Source organism: Amia ocellicauda, chromosome 12, assembly GCF_036373705.1.
Source record: "Amia ocellicauda isolate fAmiCal2 chromosome 12, fAmiCal2.hap1, whole genome shotgun sequence".
Classification (NCBI taxonomy): domain Eukaryota; kingdom Metazoa; phylum Chordata; class Actinopteri; order Amiiformes; family Amiidae; genus Amia; species Amia ocellicauda.
In genome coordinates this window covers 8,660,251-8,679,149 of record NC_089861.1, presented here as the reverse complement: position 1 = coordinate 8,679,149, position 18,899 = coordinate 8,660,251, and the positions used below count along the sequence as shown (strand labels likewise).

Below are 18,899 nucleotides of genomic sequence, written 5' to 3'. Positions count from 1 at the left end.
CATTTATAACTCATGGAAGTTTTCGACCATTGCAGGTCTATGCTAACTGAATAATTTGATACCAGATCATGGACGTGGATAATTTACATCAGTTTCCCAATTGGATGTTTTTCAATTAATGAACTGACTTGAAAAACAAACCATTTGAGTGTTATATTTGCCATTTCTATATAAACAGCATGTTTATCAGTTTATCAATTGGCTAAATAAATACAGGATGAACATATTAAAACAAAATTCCCTTTTTTAAATCATACAAACAACAGATTAGGATGAATGACCTTTAAGTTTTTATTAACATGTTTTAATGTGAGTAAGTGCAACATTTTTGCAAGTCATTAAAAGTGAATATGCGTAAAGCAGGAGGTTATATGTTGTTTCGATCATTGTTATAAGAATAATATCACCTTTTCTTTATTTAAAGCAGAGGATATTTTGACTTGCCCCATTACTGGTTGTAGTCAACTCACATAGATCAACAGGTGGATCATTTCATGTTCTGAAGTCCCCAAATCGAACAGAAATTATATTGAGCTCAATCTCTCTGTCTCTCATTTGCTGTCATTCACATCTAGTAACTTCCACCAGTGCTCAGTTAAGCTTAACTGTTAAGGGTGGATACATTAAACAAGAAGGGAACATTTTCAGATAATGTTCATACTGTCTCAGCTGTCTTAAATTAAAATCATGTCAATAAAGCCAAGGAACAAGAACAATTTCCTTCCACGTTTTCGTAGCTTTAAAGCTCTAAATTTACTTTTGTTTTTGGATGTTGGGGGCACAAATTAGGGGATATTTTGCTCTGTATTTGGAATAAACCCTTGGGCTAAAGGACATCACAATGATTAAATAGGAAGCTACTATGTAGGCCTAAACTCCATTTCTTTTTAGAGCACAAGTTTATCTAATATGAAGCTGGAGGATGTAAAAGAATATATCATGAGTTTTTTGTTTGGCAATACAAGGTCAGGAGCTGTGGAAAGCTTCCAGACAGGCTACACTCAGATGCACACTTCACCCTATTAAGTAGGGCTCATTTCTTACATTTACTGGTTGAAAACACAAAGTAAAAACTATCATAGCTGCCCAGCAACCCAATAGTCTTATACTAAATGAGAGCTGTGAACTCTGGTAAGATGCCATTTTCTGGTTTCTGCTGTAAATCTCTCAAACACTGAATTCTACTTAGATTACCTGTAGGCAGTTTGCTAAGCAAATATTGGTTTTGGATGTGTTAAGCTTTATTAAAAATATTTTGAAAGGCAGACATAATAAAGAAAAGAAGATAATATTGAACAAAGAACAGCCGGAAACATTAAAATAATGTGTTGTTCACAAAGACTGAATGACACATTTTAACTGCATCACAATCCATCAAAACAAGAAAGAAAATGTAAATAACATGTTCATGACTTGCGACTATATGATAAAAGGCTATTCCTTCTCTAAACACTAGACAATATTTGGTTCAAAATCTGCAGGCCTGATCTTCATCACAACGTTTTTAATGGAGTACCACCATCCATGCCATGTGTACCAAACAATCCCATTGTCAGTCTTTCCAGTGTAGGGCCCCTGGTAGTAAAAGCCATTCAGGTTGGCAGAGTGACATCTAGAGGGGGAAAATTGAATAACACATTGAATTAAAGTTGAATTAAACTCAACTTCCTCAAATGTGCTCTTGAATGAAGAACCATTTTTAATTTCATTTTAAACATTTACATATTATTTAATAATTCACGATATTTGAGTTTAATTATTGGCTATTGGTTATATTGGAAAATAAATATGAACACTGTCATAACTCACAAAGCAAAAATGTGCATGTTATATTTTAAAATGTATACTATAGACCTATTAATTACTTTGACATATTTGTTGTTTTACCTCCTCTCTCCTAATACTTTCTCAATGGACTTTGATTTGCATTTCAAAACAATGTTCAATAATTCAAATCAAGCTTTATTTACAATTAAATGCAAAAGCAACTAAAAGAAAGATAGAAACATCTAATATATAAGTGTAATAGTACTATAAACAGTAAGAATATGGGTGTTGTATTTTCAAGAAACAGTGAGTGTCCCTCAGCCCCACACCCAAGCAAGCAACCCATTGTTCTGATTATGTTAGTTCAGTTATCTTCATTCATTAAAATGTGATGTCATGTGATAAAATGGTTCACGTAACCTATCCATTCTCAAAGACTGAAAATGTTCTACCGTTTTGATTTCACACTCAATTACACAACCTTTGTTGAAAATGAAAAAAAAAATTTAGCACAAGGGTCACAAGAAAGGGCAGCAATGTCTTCTGAATGTAATACATCTTTACAGGCTGCAAATTATGTTACAAGTAGTAAAGTTATGTCTAATATTGTGTATTTTGACATTCAATTCATTTCAGGTGACACAAAACATAGAAGACCTTTTAACTGTGGCCCTTTAGAAACTGAGTTTGAGACTCTTGATGTAACACATATAATTGGTGAACCACTGCACCTACACTACCGGTCAAAAGTTTTTGAACACCTCAATTTTTCCAGTTTTCTTTTTTAATGTACACAGTTTAATGTCTCAATGTACTCTGAAATTAAAGCATAGAACTAATAAACAATTGGAGATAAAAATAAATCATGGAATTTAAATGCCAATAGAAGCAACACACACCCGTAGAGAGCTCAAAATGTCAAGATTTAAAACTGTAATTAACTTCTCTGCATTTGATTGAACATAAAATAATATGTATTGGATCAATCGTTAGGTTGTTCCGAACAAAACAAGCCTATTTGCAAAGAAATCCGATCAGAACTGAGTGATCTACTGTGACCGTCTGAATGAGACCCCCCCACCCCAAGCAGACTCTGTGTTTACCCCCCGGGCTCTGAATGACAGCGGGAGACACAGAAACTGTAAATCGGATGTGTTTGAGAATCAAACGCCCTGATAGCCAAGAGAATAAGCTCTCAAACGATGTGTGCATTGTAGGAATACAGTGTAACTTCTATGCACAGGAGCTGCACGTAACACTGCCAGATAATGCTTAAGAGGGTGTAGTAACACAGTATACAACTCTGAAATGGACATTATTTTTCAGTTTTTGGTAACCTAAACTATATATTTTTTTAACCTCTGGCAGCTTACCTTTGAACAATTTCAGACTATTCACTGGCTTGAACTGCTTAAATTTCAATAAAAACTGGAAAAATGGGGGTGTTCTAAAACTTTTGACTGGTAGTGTAAATAATAATAAAAAAAGATAGAGGCAAAGACCTGTTAAACCACCAGCCACCCTTGTCCTCTTTGGCACAGTTTCCCTCAAAGCGGTCATTATCTCTGTCATAGGTACTAAATTTCATCCCATTGTGACTGGCCCACCACTGCACCTCCGGGTGGTAGCTGCCCGCAAGAGAGTCTCCTGCTGTCCCAGAGAATTTCCCAAAACTGAGCTGATACGCACTCTGAAGAAGGCATAAAATCATACAAAATAAATCGATGATATTACACAAAATGTGTAACAGAGCCTTGCAAAAAAATAATTTATAAACATGGTCACATTTATACTACAATTGATTATATTCCCTGCCATAACATTGTTATTCTTTACTTCAGATATTAGCAACTTGTTTTATACACACACAACTACATGCAAGCAGTATTAGCCTTTAATGCCTCACTTCACCCTTTAACAACAGCTTAGGCTAAGTATTTCCTGGACAGGAGGGAGGATTGATTAAACTCAGAGCTGTACCTGCTGATATTAACAAAATGGGTATTACCTTTTCCACTGCTGCACTGAATAATGGGCTGAGCTGGGATTTTAAAAACTGCTTACTAAAGATTGGTACTATTACTCACACTTTACTAATTCAAATTCCCAAAGCTTTCACTAAAGGCAAACGTTTACACAAACAAATCTCAGCAACATACTTACTTAGTGAGACTGTCTTAAAGCAAAACGTAAGGACATAAGTCCAATAATTGAGATGGTATACAGAAGAAAAACATGAAATAGCAATAAATATTTGCGGTATGAGATAGATAAATGTTAAAATGAAAAAAACACACTGTTGAATGGAAATCTACCCATTTTCCTGAAGACAAAAGTATCTGATAAATTCATACTACCAGTGCTCACTTATGGTTGTGAAATCTGGTCACTTAATGAAATTTATTTACAGAAATTGCGGACGACACATAGAAGCATGGAAAGATGTATGCATGGAATAACAAAGAGATAAATTAATGGATTGGAGAAAAAACTATGATATGTGACATCACTGAAAGAGTGAAAATGTTAAAAATACACTGTAGATGTTGCTGACAACTTGTCTCAGGAATGTTATGGCAGCCCCCACTAATTTTTTTTTTCATTCACAAAACCTATGCTACCATAAGAGTTGGAATGCACACTGTTTTGTTTTGTTAACTGTGGTAAAAAGAAGCTATAGTGCAAGTGTACTGATTTTACAGTATTTTATACATAATTCTAGGATAAACATATAGAAATCAAGAATATGCATATCCTTCTCATTGTATTCTTAGAAACCAAATTTCTTAAAACCAGATTCTTAAATATGGTTTTAATTCTATATTGGATTAAATAGCAAGTGGTATATTTTTCCATACCTGTTCATCTCCAACTTGAAACTTCTCATAGTTGGCAACACGTTGTTCTCCATCAAAGTCTCCCAAATTAACCCTCAAATCGTAACTTCCTTAAAGACATGGACATCAAAAACTATACATTAATAACACATTGGTGGTAAACTTAATGTGTAATGTAATTAATCACTATATCATTTCACAAACCCCCCCTTTAGTTAACCTCTAAATGTACTAATTTGCATCCTAAAAGTATTATACAGAACAGTAACACTGACAACAAAATAACACAATTAAAACTGATTCTAAAGGACCTTGAAGAGGTTAAAAAAAGTTCATTTATACACATATAACAGGAAGACTATATAATAACTGAATGGCATCTGAGACTCTGAGAATTATTATTATATTTTACAAAATAAAATCAACAACATTATATAAATCCTGCAACAATATAATGTTTCTGCCACAATCTTACAGTAATGTTTTGAAAAGCTGTAATGACATTGTATGTTACCTGGGAAGGAAAAGTGTTTTATTTGACCATATTACATTAAGGGAAATTCAAAGAAAAAATATAATTCGATGGATTCCAATGACTTCCAATGAAGGAGGAAATAAATTATTTACATTGATGCAGTATAATATATAGTCACCTGCTAAGTTGTGTCTAAATTGCAACCAGACAGTAGGCGAAAAAACACCCAAGAGGATGGGAAATAAACTAGCAGACAAATGTAGTACAGTAGATAGTGGAGATAGTGGTCTCCATATGCAACTATGATGACATAAATTGCTGGTAGTTCTGATAGAGAAGGATATTGTTGGATAGTTTGTGAAGCATGAACATTCAGGGAGGTCTTACCTTGTGAGGTTAAGTAATGGAGTTTGTCATTGCCTAACCAAAATTCTCCATTGGAAGACTGCATATTCCCAAAGCCATTCTTGTAGAAAGACCATGCCCTGAGTAAAACATAACTTTGGTTCAGTACATTTCTCTGCTATGTATGAAGGGATCAGCCTATCTATGATTTGTATCATTTCAACAAACACATTCATAATGCACATCTATTTGTTAATGAGCAGAAGCTTGTCACATGTAGTCTTTGTGTGGATCTAATGACATCTTTGATTTCAAAAAGCTGAGAAGACACATGATTTGTCCAACCTTTCGAATGTCTCACTACCATCAGATCGTCTCTGAATGACAGTCCAGCCTCCCCCATCACTCATGTCACAGTAAACCTGGAATTCAGTGGGAGAGTCAAGGGGCCTTATCCTGTAGACTCCACTCCTCATATTCCCGTCATTATATGCCTGTGCACAGTCTGAACAAAGTCAGGAGAAAACTCTGTCAATGTAAAAAATACTTCAACAGAACCTTACATAAAAATATACAAATTTCATCATTACAGTTTTCAGACATTAACATTTTCAAATTTTGGTGGAAGCATATTTGAGACAAGATCAAATCTGAAGAAAAAATATATAGGGGATGGGTCAATCCCAACAGATGTTATAGGCATGCAATACATGTATGTGAAGGCATCTTGCGGACGAGACAAATATACATATACAAGTGTAACAAATCTCATTGTAATATGGGCCAAACAAGCATTCATGAAAACAATTCAACAGCCCTGGTAAAGCAATTTGCAGGACTTGCTTACCTATGGAGCACAAGGTAGGTCTCGTACAGACAATTGATCAGACTCATAGATGTATGCATGTCTGTAGAAACACTACTTATATTTTGTTGTTATTGCATATGATGTTAATGATATACAGTTAGGTCCATAAATATTTGGACAGTGACACAATTGTCATCATTTTGGCTCTGTACGCCACCACAATGGAGTTGAAAGGCAAAATGCCCCAAGAACAAGCAGGAACTAAAGACAGCTGCAGTGCAGGCCTGGCCGAGCATCACTAGGGAAGAAACCCAGCATCTGGTGATGTCTATGGGTTTCAGACTTCAGGCAGTCATTGACTGAAAAGCATGTGCATCCAAGTATTGAAACTCAATTGAATTCATGATTATGTTAGTTTGTCCAAATACTTTTGAGCTCGTACAATTGGGGGGACCACATATAAAAATGGGTGTAATTCCTGCACCGTTCATCCAATTTGGAAGTAACTTCCCTCAAATTAAAGATGAAAGTCTACAGCTAAAGGACACCTTGATTGTTTCCTTTCAAATCCATTGTGGTACAGTACAGAGTCAAAATGATGACAATTGTGTCACAAACCAAACATTTATGGACCTAACTGTAGGTTTAGGCTTAGATGGAATATGAAATGAATGAAGGGAATCTAATCCTAGATTATAATCAAGATCTAACAGAACATTTGCTAATTTCTTATTTGCCTAAACCCTATTTATGTATTAACGTGAAAACATATTATTTAAGTTTTTTCTGTGAAAACAAGAATGCATTTGATTGTTAGTTTAATATTTAAGTGCTGAATGTCACTTTTTTATATCTATATTTTTGCTGATGTCTGGTTGGTGTCTTGTAAAAAAAAACAGCCTAATATTAAACTACTACTTCCACACTATCCATAAGCCTACTATCCTATATTAAAATGTCCTGATTTTGGGCTTTGTAATTTCCTCTGAAATCTGTAATATATCTTAAACTGGCTCTGGGAATTATAGTTTCACCAAGTGGATGGAATGTGTTTTATTCTAGTGTTTTCGCTAGATGTAGGGTGATGATAATTGACATTGTTCAATGTTAATTTGGTATCATTGTAGTGACAGACACACCTATGAAATAGCAGATGTTCCCTTTGGGGTCTTGAACCTGGACACCAATGTAAACTTTGAATCATATTTCTACATGTCAGATAGGTTTTCTATTCTGCTACATATATGTCAGATTCTTGTGTTAAATATTAAATACCCACTAAGCAAAAAGTTTTGGTAGATCTCACAATTGAAAATGATAGACTTGAGACTTGCCAGATGTTTGTTTTTTTATAATATAAATATTTTTAGTATCATTTTAAATGGCAAATAAATACATGCATTCTAGTGTGATTCTATAAACCCCACTCAAAAGTGTGTCCCTGTCTAGGAACATTTTCCAGTGGAATGTAAAGAATAATGATAAAAAGGCAGTTGTCAATGGTAACCAAATCCTGACCTTTCCAACCCATTTTCTTTCAGGATTATAGTATAATCAGATATGGATTATTGCATAATTAGAATGATAGTTAAATTCTAGAATGGCCAGTATTTGACTAATCCCTCAATTTAGGTACAGAAATGTACAGCTAAACTGCCCCTCTCTTCTTTGATGAATACACAAGTGTACCAGACCTGCATAGTCGGTGCGTCCTTCCAGGTCTACGAAGAAGTCGTCAGTTTCAGATTGCTGCTTGTTCTCTCGGATCTGCTGGATGAGCACTTTCTGGGCCATGACTCGGTTCTCCAGGGTTCTCACCTGTGACTTCAGCCTCTGATTCTCTTCTTGGCAGTTTTTGGGAGCCTAAACAGACATGAAAACAAATTGAAAACTCTTCAGTACATACAGAGGCCATTTTAAAGTTTTAAATAGGTAAAAATTTAAACACTTTTGTACAACACACTCACAAATTACATAACTGCAACAATAAACATTTATACTGTGGAGAACTTACAAACCTCTGGTACTACTGTACAATTATTTTTATTATTATTATTATTGCACACACCTATGTGATTTGGTGTTTTGATTGGTATTAATATAATAATAATATGTTTATTTGCTCAAATCTAATGATATAGGGATAATGTCTCTATTACAGTCCCATGTTAAGTCCCATTTCTAATTGTGTAAGAGTCTGGTTTCTGGAGTTGTGTTAACCATTTTCTGCTGCTGTGAACTAATCTGAGTTGGTTGCATCTGCTTAGTGAATATTATTGTAAAAACAATATTGTTTATTTAAGTTAAACATTGTGTGTCATTTGGGTTTCCCTTGTGGTGATGTCACATAAATTCAAACAATGTGGAAGTCAAGCTTTATCAGGCATGTTACCCTCTGCTTACACAAGGTGGCGTAATTGACTTGGTTACACGGATATAATACTGAACGTCCAAAATAATGATATTGTACCCAGATCATTTTATTCTATTGTGATAATGCATTTATGTATATGTGAGCCATACAATATAATATCCATAATAATGGATTCTACATGATGACACTACGGACCACAACATCAGCAAATATGTGTGGACCCAGGTATAGCAATAAACCCTAGGGCAGTACTTACTCAAGGCATTTAAAGAGTAACAATACAATCTAGAAAGGCTACTGGAGCGCTCTCCTTCCCTGCATCAGCAACCTGCTCTGTCCCACAGAACTTGCTTGCTTTCATGTTCTTGCCTGAGTCTTACCACTTCTATGCAACTCCTTTACTTCTGACTCTTTACTGGATTTTGTCTAATGCTCTATCCTTCCCTTATCTCCAGTCTCCTCTGTATCTCTCTAAGTCTGTCTTGTACTGTGTGCTCATCTCTCCTGATCTCCTTATTGTACCATCCCCTCACTCGCTTAACTCCTGAACCCACTTCCTTGCTCCCCAACTTCTCGGGAATACTTCTCCCCCCCTTTAAAACTCTCCTATTCTCACTGCATCTTTAGACCCTACAACAGACTGACAACACTGATAAACTGCTCACTACAGAATTTCATCATTTAATTTCATGTATTTTATTGCTACACAGCCAAGCCAGTCAAAATTGTCTTCTGTAAAGCATTATAAAAATTAGCTACTTTACATACATGAAACAAGAAACATAATAAATAAACATCACATAAAACACCAATTTACAAGAAGCCCTGAGATGACTTGAATACTAGGACAAAAACCCATGTACTAGATAAAGACATTGAACCCAGAACACAACCAACACTAAGCATATAAATGTCCATACAAAAAGAAGTACAAGCCAGAGTTAAGAGAGAGAGAGAGAGAGAGAGAGAGAGAGAGAGAGAATATACATTAACAATTAAGTGTCCAAATAGCAGCAGGAAAAAAAATATTTTGAATGGAGATGTTTTTGCTGTCAATGATCTGAACCATCTTCCAGAGGGGAGCAGTTCAAATGAGCTGGATGAGAGGGCTTGAAGACAATCTTATTGGCACGATTGAGGGTTCGTTGGATGTAGAGAAATTCAACTGAGGTCGATGCTAGTGATCTTTTCAGCCTTGGTGACGATGCGCTAAAGTTTTTTCCATGTAAATATTAGTACTTCCATACCATACAGTGATTGAAGCAGTCAGAATACTCTCTATGATGGAGGCATAACATCTCACCAGAAGACGCTGCTTTACTCTGAGCTTCCTCAGTTGTGCTTTTTTAATAAGAGAATCAGTATTGATTTGCCTTTTCAGGGAGCTTCAGATATAGGTGCCAATAAATTTAAATGATTATGTAATGGCTATTTGTTGACCGTTAATATGAATATAAATATCAAAACCCATGCTCATTCTGTATAACTCGCAGTTCTACATATGCTGATTATTACAGTTCTTATATGGCATTGTTGTTCCACTATATAATTTAATGAATTATTTTATGTTCTACTTAAACCACTCTACACCATACATATTTCATACTGGTTACAATTCTCTGTAAGTGTATAATGCAACTGTATTGTTGAATACAGCTTACTCTGGATAAAGATATCTGTTGAAAAAATAAACAATAACAGTAACTATAACAATACTTACAGCGATGCAGTAGTCCAAAAACAGGACCATTCCAAAGACAAGGAGTTTCAATATGTTCATCTTAACTTTCTTCTAATCAATTCAATATTGCAGTAGACTTTTTCACTAAAAAATACTGTTTTTGCAAGTATATTAGACTAGTACCAAAGACCCTGACCAGCTGCCTTGTCTCCCCCTGCAGACCTAAGAATGATGACTATCTCCCACCAGTTAAATCCAGCAGTGTTTAGCAATGTATGCTTATTAGGGTGAGTCACTGTGAAGGAATGCTGGGGATGGGTTTGATGAACCAAAAAACTAAACAAAAAAAACTAAATTGTACAGCTGTTATTCAGAGACAAGAAAACAACCTTCTGAGGGAAACTAAAATAAAATAAATAAAATCAGTTAACCTGTAGAGGAGGTGTCTCAAATTGAAATCAGTTTATTCTGCCAATTACATCTCTTTAGCATTTTACAATTACTGATTTTAACACACACAAACATAAACAAAAGTCTCCTTGCAAAAAAAGGTCCCAGTTGGGTCATTAAACGAACAGAGGACAATTTGCGCCCCTGGGATATATTCCAATGAACATTGTGCCTAATTAATTTATTTAAAAATATTGCTATATTGACCTTTCATAATCTGAAGTCAGAAAATTGGGCCTTAAGCTCAGGGAATAGTAGCACATCTTCAACAGAACAAACAGCCTCAAAGTGAATTCATGCATGTCAAATTTACAATGTACCATGTACCATGATAAACTACACATCAACCCCGTTATGTTTTTAAAGGATATCATTGCTAAGGGTTATGTGCATGGTCATCACTTTCTATTCGATTAAATTAGATTATTACCTTATTATTATTATTATTATTATTATTATTTCTTGGCAGACGCCCTTATCCAGGGCGACTTACAACATTAATAATTAATCCATGGGGCAATAAAGTTAAACACCAGTATCAAGTTCTATGCAATTGAAAATACTCATTATTAAAAACAATAGCCTACAACAAAAAATAACCTAAAGGTAATTTGCCTGTTTGTGTCTTTTATGTTATTTTGATAGGCATTATCTTAACATCTCTTTTCTTTTAACATAATGTTGCACAAGGTCCCAGCTAACACATTGTGTTCTAGCAATATTGTGTAAAGTTCGAGTTTGGTTGTATTTTGGACTTGGACAAATATGATTATATTATCCTGAACACACTGTGATGTTCTCGTAGGGTTGCACAGTAATATTGGTTGCACATAGGTTACATAGGTCAATGTTCGTAATTACAAAAGAAGCACAAGTCTATTATTTTGCATGGATAAACATGTAAATTGTTTTCATTTCACTTAAATATATGTTACATTCACTGTATTTTGTTAATTGTTAATATTTTTCTCTGGAATGCAGTTATATAAAGGTTATTGATATTACATTATTTTACAATGTTACAACATCTCCTGGAGTCTGCATATCTTTGTTGCCACAAGGTTATATTGATCTGTGTTCACTTGATTACAATGTTACCACAATGTTATTTGGTTAGGGTAACGAGAAGGGCACCAGAAGTAGATATCTGGAATGAAGCTACATGTTTACTCCAGCAGATCTCAAAATCCTGCTGGGAACACAATGAGAAATCAGTACAGAAGGGATGGAACAAGACCATGCAATGCTTTGAAAGTACGTAATAAAATGTACATTTAATATGTGGAGTTATTGTTGTTTAGTGCAAAACTGGGGTTATGTGTTCTTTCATTTTAACACACGTTAACAATCTACCGAGTTTTGACCAAGTAAAGCATTGTGGTACTTTAGCCTGGCTATGGATATATACATATTTTTTGCCAGACCTTTTTAAGGCAAGTCATAAAATCAGAAAAACACATTCCAGTGAACTGTTTGTACTGTTTTATTTATCTATCCGCAGCTAAGATTACATTGGCACTGAACCTTGCGATTAAATATTTTCCTATTATGTTTCATATCATGAGGCAGCTCAGACATCCCTGTGACAAAATGTAAGAAAACTTGGACACCCCTAATGTAGTGTATATTTCTCTATATCTAATCATAAGTATTAACCCTAACCCCAACATAACATCACCCCTTACTTAACTCTGCTGTAAAACAATGTTCCACAAAGTTGAAATGACAGTAATAATTCTCAGCCCATGCAAGATTTATAACACATAAACACAAAAGTGAAAACAGCTTCTAACAACTCAAAAATATACCAGTGATCCATCGTCCGTATCTGTGCTCTGATTATCTGAAAAAAATAAAGAAAAAGCAAGATGACAAAACCCCCAATACTAACTGAGAGAGATATAAATCTTACACAGAATTCAGACCAAGATTTTCACTATTTTCTTTAACCTGATAGCATTTTTGGCTGTGATCAGTAAACTGTGACGTATTTAACCAGATGTGATAGAGGCTGTCCAAAGCCTTAACATGAAGCCTAATTCAATTCAGATGTATGACCTTTAAAATAACTGAAAGGAATGTGTGAAAGTAAAAAAAGCAAAATGACCCCCAAAAAGTTAGATGTCTAACAGTTAAGGTTTAATAACATTTAAAAACATATTTATTAAAATGTATTTTTTCATTAAACGTATTTCTATGAATGCTCACATGCATACCATTATTGTGCTTCTAGGTTTATTGTCTTAAATAGATACAAAAATATTCCAGTCCATCCAGTCTAGCTCTCTCTTCTTTTTAAATTAAGAACTTACTGGTGCAGATGGTAGAACTTTTTAATAACTGCTTCTTTCTGTCAATACCTCATTATTCTCCTCTCTAAAATCTCTCTTTTTTTATTTCTCAAACCAGTTGGACAGCTTTTCTGTTGCTGCCCTGGTCAGCCTCTGGCACACACCCTCATCACTTAGCAACAATTTAGAAAGTCTCCTATTGGACTAGGATAGATATCAGTTTACTGACCTCTGATAACCTGTCTTTGTTACTGTAAAGGTCTGAGTTCCTATTTTTGTGGTATTATAAGTATCATTTGAATTCAAATCTCTGGTATCCTATTTGAAAGTTCTGTATAGCAAATCTGGTGATTTGATGGACATTTCATGTGTTTGCCCTTCATTTTTCTTTACTATGGTTTCCCACATTTTACAATACCTCTCTATCTTTAACCATGGTGGGTTACAGCAATAAACATTTAATGGGAAAATAAGAAAATGTTGCTATTACCGCATATGTACATTTACTTTTTCTTTCTTTCTTTTTCAGTTATTTCCTCATCTGTTGAATTATTTTTAAGTAATGACTGAAGAATTATGTTATTTTCAAACTATTCAATACATGAATTTAGAAATATACAAATCCCAAGCAAGGCAGGCAGGGGGCATCATATAGTGCAGAAATCAATGGTTCAAATGTGGACTGTGTCAGTAGTTCTCCCTATGAGATACAGCCCTGTTTTGGATTCACATTGTAAAGAAAATCTATTGATGGACAAAAGTCACAGCTTTAGCAAAAAAATGACTAGCAATGATTATTATTATTTCAGGAAAAAAAAATTCAGTGCTTCTGTGACTAACTTTATTTAATGGAACACATTTACACCATTGAAAAAGGGAAGAAAAAAACAAAACAAAACATAAACAGACTGTTTCAGATCTCTTGCACAATAGTTTCTGGCATACACACAGTACAACATATTGAAATACTCATGGTAGTACTTTCTCTGTGACAAACAATATAAATAAACTGAATATAAATATATTGTACTGTTTAGACTTGTAAGGTTTATAACAATAATACAGTTTATAATTGTTTAAAATACTTTATTGATATGTCACAACAGTAAGTTAATCAAATACATAACCTTTTAATTGTTCTATAGCTGGATAGATAATAAGAGAGAAAAAAATAGAAGCGATTGAAAAGAAACTGAAAGCACAATGATGTTTTTATATGTTATATATGCATTTTGTAATATAATTGTTTTATATTATATTTAAGTACTATTATTGTTGTTGTTGTTATTGTTGTTAGAGTGTATCCTACAGTTTTAAAACGATTTCTTCTGTAAATTATCTACAGTGCATTTTCCAATTGTATTAAACTTGAGTGATGAGATGCAAGAATAAGAAAAGCACAGATGAAGTATTAACTCAGGGGGTTGGAGACTTATCCAATGAACACTTGGAAAGTGCGAGGAAATGTACATACTGTAAATCTCTGTAAATTATCTGCAACAATACCACAAAAAAATCAGACTCCACCAAGACGCTGAACAAAACAAACAAACTTACTGCAGTTGTTGCATTAAACAAAAAAATACTTTTGCCTCATGCAAGCACTCCTAAAAAAGTTAAAAGTCACACAATTACCTTAATAAAAATAATCCAAGTCAGTTTGTTTTGACCTATGCAGCTTTAATGCTACCTGGTATAAAACCCATGCTGGCCTAATTATTATGTTATGAGATAACCTACTTTTGTTTTTCTATCAGGGTAATCACTGACTGAGATACTGTGTTTACATTTCCTGAATTTAACATTGTGAAAATGTTGTTTTAAGGCAAGAACCTGCCAGGAGCAGCCTAATACTATGGTCACATACACAGTGTTGCCATTTGAAGAAAGTTCAAAAATTGAAGGGCAACAGGAAAAAAAAAAGAATCTGTTTTCTTATGTTTTCTCAGACACCTAGAGAGAGACTGGTACTTGTGAAAAATTTTGTAAAGGCGGTTCTTATGAACTGGGAATTTCATAAAGCTGTGTGAATACAGCTTACAGAAGGACCCTGTATTAGCACAGATACTGCAGACTATACCACAAAATGCAAAGTATATGTCAAAAGACTGATTGAACAGCGGTTAAAATTAAATGAATGGGATATCTATTAAAAAGTAAAAATTAAAACAAATTAAAATAAATACAAACATTAAGAATAGATGAAGGCATCTGTAATTGTTTAAGTTAGTTGTGTGCTTCAGGATAACAGCAGAATTAAAAACATGGATTAAATGTGTGTGGGGGGAGTAATCAAAGTGAGTGTTAAATTACGCAGTGTTTCATTTATAGTACAAGAATGTGTATACTAGGCTTACAATAATAATTTTAGCAATGTTCAATAATTATCCTTTTTTAGAGGTAAAGTCTGTATCGTGTATTATTATTATATTTGTCTAACCCATATGTCCAAGACAACTGGAATTAAACAAGGAACTTAAAAAAAAACCCCTAAAACTAAAAAACTGTCGTGTAGTTGGAAATGTAAGTAATTTAAAGTATATATAGCATATCTGTATTTGTGTAACTGTTTGTTTCACAATGCGTTTCCCATGCCCGTGTATATATCCATGCCGGGACTCAGTGTCGCATCACTCCCAACCTTATCATTTGCTCTACGGTGGCGCAGCGGCCTTCGTAATCATCCGAGAAAACAAATAGTTCCCACAAAGACAGAGCCGTTCGCTGGACTGCGGGTATTTTAATTAATTCCATATCGTAATTAATGCATTGTGACTTAATGAAGGGTCTATACACCAGCAATATGTAGGCTGCCGTGTTTGCACATCGGTCGCTATTGGTAACAGTATATCCTTCCGCGGGCTCGCTTGTTCAGAAAGATGGCGGCTGACCCAGTGCTGCTCCTGGCCTGGACGAGTTCAGACTGAAGCTTTTAAATTGGCTTCATTAAAACGGTTTTAAGGATCCTTTATGTCTTTTTTTTTTTATTGGAAAAGACTCTCATTGTACTGCACCTCGGTGTGTAGATGGTCTCAGGTCGCCACGTACAGCCGAGTTATAATCCTTGAGGTAATGTATTTCGCCAGTACTTTATTTACTACTCGCCCGTATGTTATTCTGCAGTGAAAATGCGTTTATAGGTCTTTAATATCACGCACACGGGTTTAATAGTATTGCTCGGGTGTGTCTTGTCCGCGACACAGTGATTTAGTCTTATTGTTCACATGGGTGTTGTGGAAAACGGCACAATCAAAATGCTGCATCGAAATCCGGGTTGTTCTTCCAATCTCAATCGACAACGTGTCTAATATTAATATCGTCGCCACCGTGGTTTAAGCCTCGATACCCTGGGCAGAGACTCGGTATGTGAGTGAAAATGTGAAGGTCTTGTATGTAACGGTGGAGAAAGGAGGCAGGAGGTGACCTAATTTGTAACCCGACCCGAGTGGTCATTGTGGGCCTCGGTCATGCAATAATATCGTATAAATAGATGACTTAAGCCAGACGTGGAAAAGCCTGTATGTGTGACCTGATTTAAATGGTGTCTTCTTTGGAAAAGGGTTATTTTACCCGTGAAATACCAGTCCGGCCTTTTGTGTTGTCAACTTTTTCTACGGCGCGGTTTCCATGGCGACGAGGTCACCAACTTCCCGACGGTGCGGAAATATAACTGACACGATGCGCAAGATGCGTTTCTTTTCGGTTTATTTCATGGTTTAAATTGAATCCACCGTATTGCCAAAGACATGCATTGTTTTCCAGATCGTCCGACCGTTGCATTGTTGTAGTTTCCCTGTAGGATCCCGTCCCGATTGTGGAAAATCAATATAACTACCCTGGTGTGCAGGCACTGGCTGGAGGGATTTTTTTGTTTGTCTTGGTATTTTGCCGGTAAAACTAGCGGGTCTGAGCGCGGCTTTTGATCAACAGCTCCCTTCAGTAAACACTGTCGTTATTCTTTTATCATTGGTTTCCCGCTTCTTGTCACCCAGCAAATACTTTGTCTCCGATAGCTAGTGGCAGAAGAAACGGTCTGGTTTTAAAGTTGCACACCTGGTTAGTGGGATTACTGACTGATCTGGCTTCTTTCAGGAGACCGGGAAACTACTACAGGTATGTAAAGCCAACAAGTTGCTTTATTAAGAAAAACATATTTGAGAGTGATGAATGCAATGCACCACAGTTTGTTTGGAGAATGTTGTATTATTATTTTAGATTGTAATGTTTATAACTGGCTATTTCTGGAGCATAAGATCTGTGACGCATTTATGTTTATTGAAATAATGGTATTGAAAAATAAAACCAGCAGTGCAATAGGTGTGTTTTAGTAGCTGCGGCATGGCTATGCTCCTATTGATTTTTTTGGGTTTGTGTGCAAATGTTTGCTGTCTCATGGATTTGCTTTAATGGGTTTCACTTTTAATGATTGTGTTCTGGCACACTTCCACTACACAACTTGATTAGCTGAAATCCTGGAGCCTGAGTACATTCACACACAGGCGGGCGCACTCAGTGTAAACCTTATAACTGTTTATCCAACTGTAAATTACTACACTATTCTATGTTAAGTTCTCTATGGCTGTGAATGTGCCATGTGTAGGATTATCTATTATTGTGGTGGAACTTGTGGTATAAATGGATTTCAAAATATTGTAAGTTTGTGTTTTGTATTTGTTTAATATGCAATAGCCTAGAATACAATACAGCATTGATAGTTATACAATACAGTGCTTTTTGATCTGTATAGAAAATATTGTGTACACCTGCATTTTCTCTGCTTACACTTCAAACGGGTGTTAATTCCATAATTATTGGTATTTTGAATGGTATTAGTTTAATTGTATTTATTTAAATCAATTAATTTTTGCTTTTTTTACTCTCTAGGTGGGAGATTGACAGTGTGAAATATGGCGACTGGAGGAGCTCCTTTTGAAGATGGTGCTGATGACCAAGATTTGCCTAACTGGAGTATTAGTAATGGAAGCCTGGATGACAGGTTAAATAATATGGTAAGCTTAAAGGATCGATCTTTTACAAACTGGCCTGAGTATCATGCATAACTAAAATGAGGAATAAACCCACGCAATGACTTTAAAAGAAGGTGTCCCTTTAGAAATAATTCCCCAGGATTATTTGTGTAACAATTGTCAGAAAACAAAGGTCTTCATTGTGTTCACTGTATTGGGTGCAGTTTTTAAATATAATGGAAATCTCATGTAGTCAAACAATAGTGTGCTTTTTTTATTTTCAGGAACTTGTCCCTCCGCAATTCAAACTCAAGAAAGGGAAACAAACAAAGGTATAGCCTGACAGTCTACACTGGGTATTGCAAAATAAAATGATCAGCTGCATTATAACTGGAAGGGCTCATTTTCACCATTTATGCAATTTTATAGCACAGGTTTTCAAACATTGTTTAACAACTTTATACAGGAATACATTCTGATTGGAATTTGTTTTCAAGATAAATCAGTATCTTCTATAATTGCATATAAGACCAGAAATGTATTCCCCAAAAAGTCCTGAAAAGAGACTTATGTACAAAGGAAACAAATCTTTTAATGAAGCTGAAATTTTTCACCCTATAATGTCACTATCATGACCATGTTGGTACAACCGCTAACTAGCATTACACTACATCATATCATTTCTTCAATATCATTATACATCTTTATCTAGTTTCAAACAAATACATTTATTATTTTGTATTTATATTTGATGAGGGCGTGTGTGCTGGTGACGTCAAAGAAGTTTCACATGTTATTCAGTGACACTGATGCAGTTTCACTTGCCTGAGTTATCACTTCCACAAACAAGATTGTTTTAGAAGATTAAACAACTGCCACAACACTTCATTTACTATCAAATGAG

The 18,899-nt window shown here is 35.0% G+C and overlaps 2 protein-coding genes across 10 annotated transcripts in view; one reads left to right on the top strand and one right to left on the bottom strand.

The window, feature by feature from the left end:
- Positions 1 to 267: 267 nt before the first annotated feature.
- On the bottom strand, positions 268 to 10,529 carry fgl1 (fibrinogen-like 1). Its single transcript, XM_066718254.1, has 7 exons — positions 10,327 to 10,529; positions 7,927 to 8,095; positions 5,770 to 5,929; positions 5,467 to 5,564; positions 4,626 to 4,714; positions 3,270 to 3,457; positions 268 to 1,612 (listed from the first exon to the last, which is right to left on the bottom strand). Exons 1-7 carry the CDS (start codon positions 10,384 to 10,386, stop codon positions 1,453 to 1,455), a joined length of 924 nt encoding a protein of 307 aa, XP_066574351.1. The 5' UTR covers positions 10,387 to 10,529; the 3' UTR covers positions 268 to 1,452.
- A 5,366-nt stretch (positions 10,530 to 15,895) lies between these two features.
- pcm1 (pericentriolar material 1) overlaps positions 15,896 to 18,899 on the top strand; it is a 35,391-nt gene continuing 32,387 nt past the window's right edge. For 4 of the 9 annotated variants that reach the window (XM_066718248.1, XM_066718249.1, XM_066718247.1 and 1 more), the window contains exons 1-4: positions 15,896 to 16,097; positions 17,042 to 17,141; positions 17,913 to 18,037; positions 18,280 to 18,327. In XM_066718248.1, coding sequence (XP_066574345.1) covers positions 17,936 to 18,037; positions 18,280 to 18,327 — 150 coding nt within the window. In that variant the 5' untranslated portion in view covers positions 15,896 to 16,097; positions 17,042 to 17,141; positions 17,913 to 17,935. The remainder of the gene's footprint in view (positions 16,098 to 17,041; positions 17,142 to 17,912; positions 18,038 to 18,279; positions 18,328 to 18,899) is intronic. The other 5 variants (XM_066718252.1, XM_066718250.1, XM_066718245.1 and 2 more) reach the window with 4 other exon arrangements.